Below are 6,670 nucleotides of genomic sequence, written 5' to 3'. Positions count from 1 at the left end.
GGAATTCTTAATACTCTATTGGATTGGCTAATCTCCTAGCTTTCTATTAGCTCACTGTGCTTCCACATCCTGAATATAAAAGCGCCCTGCTCTAGCACAATTAGCAAAGACCTTGGGCAGCTTAGCAAAGTTATTTTTATCAGTAGAACCTTCTCTTTCCTCTTTGCAAGTCATTTACAATGAAATAAGATAGATGAGTTCTTGCTTATTCCACCAGTTAATAGAGTGCTAGACATTAAACAAAGATGAACATCCTACAATGAAAACATATTCAAATCAGCCTATCCTACACAATCAGGATTGCTTGATCGTATTTGGTGAAAAGGTTCTTTTTCTCCTGGTTCTTTTTTTGGGGGGGGGGGCGGTTTATGAGTAGTGTGGACAGCACTTTCTCAGAAACAATACTGGAGAATGGTAAGACAACCTGACTGCTAAAAGAGAGCAGGGGAGGGGGCTTTGTAAAGGCAGGAAACAGGAGGGGACATGAGAATCGTGCATTACATACTCAACACAGAGGCCAGATTACTCTTCCTTCTATACATGCAAAACCAATAAAGTATTTTCAGCATGATTTAGGCATTAGAATCCACAAGCTCAGGAACTAGCCAAAACAGATGATTTATAATGATTAAAAGGCAGGGGATCGGCACTGCTAGTGGCATCAAAGACTTGAGTTAATGCTCCAGAAACTGAATAGGTAGACTATCCTTGTGAATTATAAGTGGAAAGAAGCCATTATTCCACTTTCAGAAATACACACAGAGTGAACAGTAATAGTAATAATAATAATAATAATAATGTGTGTGTTTATATGAATCAGTTTAAACAGTAGTTACATTCTGACAAAGCTAGCCTGCTAGCAAAGGCTCAGAGTGGGAAATACTTAAAAACTAGTCCCAATATGGAAGAGTTGTAAGGAAGGGTGCAGAGACCTTCCCCATGTGCAGTTTGGCCCAACAGGGCATGAAATCTGGAGTCAATGTCTGCAGCTTAAAGGTGAACACAGGAAGTGTGAGCTTCCCTAAGGACCTCCAACATCCATAAAAAAATTCAACAATTTTCCTTTTGCTTAAAAACACTCTTCTCTTGTATGCAAGCTGTCCATTTCATGCTGTCAGCTTGCTCCTGCCCTCTATCCTCGCTCTTCCTGCTGAACTTCCATTACCAAGGTTGAATAAATAAAGCACATTCCCACTTATAAATAAGGGACAGTAATGAAGCCAAACTCTTGGCTGTTGGGGCTGGGGAGAAGAGGCACAAAGAACACACAACGAAGCCTATTTTTTGAGGGATGCTTAGAGAAGTAGTTGACTAGCACCTCAAATCCTTCCCCTATAATGTCCTGCCAGCACATTCTGTTACCACGGCTGTTGTTTCCTCCACAGTTCTTTTGGCATCTAGCCTTGCAACTGAAAGAACAGTTGGCATCACTTAGTGGGCCAGGGGCCTCCAGTTGTTAAACCTTCTGCTACACAGTCTCCAAATAGCAACATTATATTTGGCAGCTGGTTTTGATCCAAGTGCTTGGTCGAACAAGAGTACTAACAAAATTAAGACAGCATACTACTATTCTCACTTAATGGGATAAAGCTCCATTGAACTGAATGGGCAGGATTCACCTAATGAGCTCATTCGGTGGAAGCCTTGCACAAGCACTTCCGCTTGTGCAGCGGGGCTTTCCCCCTCTCCTCCCCTGGTGTGTCCCCTGAAATTGGCTCAGGGCGGGAGAACAGTGCACAGGTGGGAGGAGAGCGGGGATCACTCCATCAGACTGGAAGAGCCTGATGCTGAATTCCACTCAGTGGGTCTTGCTTATGAGCATTGCCCTGTAAGAACATAAGTGGACTCCTGCCAGGTAAAACTAAATGCCTATCTCATCCAGCATCCTTTCTTTGTACAGTGGCCATCCAGATATGTCTTAGGAAGCCCGCAATCATCTCTTTTCATACAATCATATCAAGTTGGAAGGGTCCATGAGGATCATCTAGTCCAACCCCCTGCAGTGCAGGAATCTTTTGCACAGCTTTAACAGTGTGGTGTAGAAGCATTTCCTTTTGTCAGTCCTATTCAGTTTCATTGGATACATCCAGGTTCTAGCATTATGAAGGAGCAAGTAAAACTGGTTATCTATCCACTTCGTCGACACTAAGCATAATTTTATAAGCCTCTGTTATGTTTTCCCCTTACCTGCCTATCTTCTAAACTAAACAGACCTAACACTGTAACATTCCCTAATTTGGGAGCTGGTCAGCTCTTTCTCATTTTGGTTGTATTTTCTGAACCTTTTCCAGCTCTCCAATATCTTTTTTGAAATTTGGCAACCAAATGTGCGCTAATAGCATTTGATACTGGCACTTTTATTTAAATTACCTACTGCAGAAGCATTTCTTACTAGAACAGTAAGCATATTTTGATTAAGACCAAGAAAACCTGTTTACCAGGAGTTGATATTCCTTTACCATAAAATCAGTGGTCACCTAGGTGCCAGAGATCTTGCTTGATTATATAGCATGGACAAACATAAGCCAGGACTAAGAGGCATCAGTTCAAGAGGAGGCAGAAGTGTTCATACATATTTATACCTGAATACTTGCACAAGAAGAATGATATATTCACAGCATGATTACAACCCCCTTTCCATCAAGGGTGCAATCAAGGATGATGCTGAACATTTAAATAGGTAAGCTTTAACTGAAGAGGATTAGATCAGAAAATGGGTACCGAAGGCCTCATTTCATAATAATCCCACATCAATGAATGTTTTAAATAAATAAAATTGTATGCATATAACCTTTTCTCAATTGGGCACTCCAGATGTACATACCTCTAGCATATGAGTAATCTGCAGCCATATGTGCATCAATTTCATTAATGCGTAGTGGAGAACCGTTTGCATCCTGAGAAAAGATGAGGGAACACAATACACACTGCAATAACCTCTGGACATGGCAGTTGGTAGCAGGTCACGTGAAAAAACTGCTTGATGTGCTTTTTAATCTGCACTTGTTCTCCCTTTGGACAGGTTATCACAAAGACAGGAAACCCCTTAAACAAACAAGGGAAGACTGCAAACTACCAGCTTTTGGAGATATAAGGACATTAAACAAGACACTAGTGGGAAGCTTATGCTTTACCCTGTAGGACCAGGAAAAAATCACCTTAAATTCATGTTAAAACCCATTCCTGTTGCAGGCTGCTAATGATGCCCTATCTACACAGAAGAGAGTGGGAGAGGGGTGGGGTGGGGTGGGGTGGGAATCATAAACCAACATCTGAAGCCTTTCCTTTAATTCAGTATAGAGTTCATAATAGATAAATGAGGTAGGGGTGGGGTGGGGTGGGATACAATGAAAGAGGATGTCCTTTCCATGCAGCTCAGTGACTCGACAGCAGCCGCCATCATAATGATGAATGTGCTGTTTTCTTTTGGTACACTAGAAACAGTGAGAGCTCTGTGGAAATGCTGGCACACAACACACACAAGCTGGCACCAAATATTTGCCACTGTCAAGTTGGCTGAGTACTACATTACAATGTGCTTGGTTAGCAAAATTTCTGGTTCGGGATACTAATGAGTGACACTTTTCTGGAATAGCATCTGTCACAGCAAACCTTGAGCCACTAGCACAAGGGCCAACGCAGATTTACTGCAATGGCTAAAATCAGAGGAAGAGCTAAAGCAATTTCAGAAAAATTCATGCAATTGGGGCATCCTTGGCAGTTCTGTCTTGCTTGGGTTCAGTTGGGTTCTCTGCATTCAGCTACCTATTAGAATACTGACTGTAGAGTTTCACAGCTTGTTCTAAATTAAAATGAGAGAAATGTCAACTTTGGATGACTGACATTTGTTGTATTCCATTGGTTTTCTTCTCTAAGGGAACAGACTCCAATTATTTAAATAAGCTTTGGCTGCAGACACTTTATCCCCGGGGCTTAGTGCAGCTGCCCCAAGTACTGTTGTGTTCAGCTCCAGTGACAAACAGCATAGGTTTGACAGAGTAGTTTATAGTTTTCAGCAAAGCCCAATGGAAACAAGACTGAGAGATATTTTTTATGTCCCTTCTGCTTTGTTAACCAAGTCACAGAGGGAAAATAATAGCTGGTCCTTACAAAGTTTCTGCATTGTTGCAACCTCCCGTCTACTTAATACAAAGTGAAGTTCTCGGGAGCTTGTTCCACCATCAGGAGTACTGTCAAGTACTTTTCACGGTGCTGTTCTCCTGCCCTGGAACCCCATCAAATAGAGATTAGTCTTCCAAAAGAGGAGGAGGAGTGAGGTGAAGTTGGAAGGTCTCATTCTGGAATACACTATTCAGTGCAGAATCACCCTGGGAGATATGAAGGAGCCCATGTTTTTCTCCGCCACGGTCCCGTGAGAGTTCAGTCAGAAGAGCCAACTACAAAACAAAGGAACACCACTTGGTATAGTGTGGGTAATGGAAATCATGTGAGAAACATATATTGGAGAGTGATGTGGGCAGTAAAAGCATTAACTTACTCAAAGGGGCAAACAATAATTTAGTACAAATAAAAAATAGCGAAAGTTGCTAATCAAAAACTACCAGGTCACAACCTCATCTACTGAAACAAATCACATTGACCAAAACTTGCTTTACCCCTGAAGGGGATAATATACCCTTTCTTCCCTCCCCAAGTATCATCCTTGTGGTATATGAGAACACACCTCCAAACTAGTTCAAGTTTTACTTCATTAAAAATGAGACATAAAATTATAATACCCTTGATGTTCCTCGGTACAAACGACATAGCTGGTCAAAAGCTTGAGCTTGCTGTGGATCCAAGATGGCCTCAGAATTGGTCTATGAAAAAAGTATTACAATGTCACCAACACAAAGCATGTACATCAACCAGGGGATCTACACGCTAGTGTCTTATCAGACCTAACTGAGAAGTTCCATTACAGAAAGTTGGAGAAAACATGCTTATAACTTTGACCCTGGACCAAACAAATATAGTTAATTCAGGACACCTTGCCCTATATTTTGACCTAAACAAAGCCAGAGAATATTCCCATTAAACTAAAAGATAAGCAAGTTACAATGAAAAAATGTTATTTTATGTCTGCAGTAATAAATATATTCTAGTCAATTCTTGTAGTATTTCATTTTCATTAAACACTTTTTATTTTATGCTCAGAACAGACAAGGGAAGGGACAGGAACTGTGCTTGTCTGATATACAAGCACAAAAACTGTTGCTCTAGGAAATTCTCAACTTGCTGCTTTTAGCTGGATATATAGTGTGCGTGGACTGGAATGCAGCTGGCCAACCTCACTGGCCACTAGCCAAGAAACCTTCTGAGTCATATCAAGAGCTGGAATTATACAACATCTGGGTTTTATATGTGGAAAAATGGGTTGTGTTCCTCCTGGCCTTCTTGAATCTAGCAGCTTGCTAGACACCCATGTTATGTAACTGGGTGGACCACATCCAAAAAACAACAGTTAAGAGGCTCCAATATGCCATATGTAGCAGTACCTGGTGTTTTATGCTTCCTATCTTTTATATATCTTCACAACATTCTTGTTGGGAAACTCATTATTATTCCTGCTTTGGAATTTGGGATGGAGACTGAGTGAATTACTACTGCTTCAACTAATCACTCTTTACCAGCAGGTCCCAGGGCAGGTTACAACAATTTATAATTCAGAATTAAAAAGTTAAAACAAAATACAGTCAGAGGAATAGGACATGTCCTAAAAATACACATCTCAAGATGTGTCAGAGGCCAGGGTAAAAATATGCATCTTCAGCATTTGCAGAAAGCTGCACATTGAAGGTGCCATGTGTACCTCTGGGGAGGGAATTCAACAATTAAGTGGCTTGGCCAATACCAGGGAACTCAATTGCCCAGGTTGAAGCAGGAAGACAGTGTTGCATTTGATTAACATCATCAAGAGAAGATCCAAGAACTTATCAAGACTGAAGGAAGAGCTTCATCTTACAGAATAAAACACGGTATTGTTGAGCTACTGCACTATCCTGTGCATCTGCTGACTCAGAAGCGAATCCCACTGCTGACTGGAGTTTTCCTCCAGAAAAAGTGTGGGCAGGGGTTGCAACCTTAACATGAAAATTATGTACAATTATAAAGGAAAAAGAACATTTAAAAATCAAGCTGCAATTTCAGGGTGACTGGGAGAAATTTACGGGTTTGATGCAAAAGGTTCCTTTTCAGAGCACAAAGGCACTTCTATTTGCATAAGACAATCCCCAGTTGCTGCTGATTTCCCCCCACCCCACCCCATCCTGCTCTAGCCTCCTTGCTCATCACATCCCACATTGTCTTGACCCTCAAGAGCAGCTTTTAGGGGGGCACAAGAGGCTGAAGGGGGACACCAGGAAAAGCTCCACTGTGCAAGCGGAACAAGCCATTCTTTTCTGGATCCAACCCATCATTTAACAGAGCAATTCCAGTTAAGATTTATATCCACAGATTATCAATATTATAATACTAACAAAATGATGATCAAGTATTGGGACTCAACTGTTCTATGTCTATGTATTTTCTCCCCTCTCTCTTCTCTTTTATTTCAGTTTAGTGTATTGTGAATATGAATAAGGACTTTCTTTTGACCAATCTTGAAGGCTCTGCTTGATCTTTTTAAAACAGTTAAAATAAAGAATTCAACATTAAAAGAACGATCAAG

General features: G+C 41.0%; 1 protein-coding gene across 3 annotated transcripts in view; it reads right to left on the bottom strand.

Annotated features, from left to right (window-relative positions):
- Positions 1–2,561: 2,561 nt before the first annotated feature.
- VPS8 (VPS8 subunit of CORVET complex) overlaps positions 2,562–6,670 on the bottom strand; it is an 83,724-nt gene continuing 79,615 nt past the window's right edge. For all 3 annotated transcript variants that reach the window (XM_033150071.1, XM_033150070.1, XM_033150072.1), the window contains 2 exons: positions 4,740–4,820; positions 2,562–4,397 (listed from right to left, as the gene is read on the bottom strand). In XM_033150071.1, coding sequence (XP_033005962.1) covers positions 4,248–4,397; positions 4,740–4,820 — 231 coding nt within the window. In that variant the 3' untranslated portion in view covers positions 2,562–4,247. The remainder of the gene's footprint in view (positions 4,398–4,739; positions 4,821–6,670) is intronic.

This window comes from Lacerta agilis, chromosome 5 (assembly GCF_009819535.1).
Source record: "Lacerta agilis isolate rLacAgi1 chromosome 5, rLacAgi1.pri, whole genome shotgun sequence".
Lineage (NCBI taxonomy): Eukaryota > Metazoa > Chordata > Lepidosauria > Squamata > Lacertidae > Lacerta > Lacerta agilis.
Note: the sequence above shows the minus strand (reverse complement) of the source record. Positions and strands in the feature narration are given on the sequence as shown.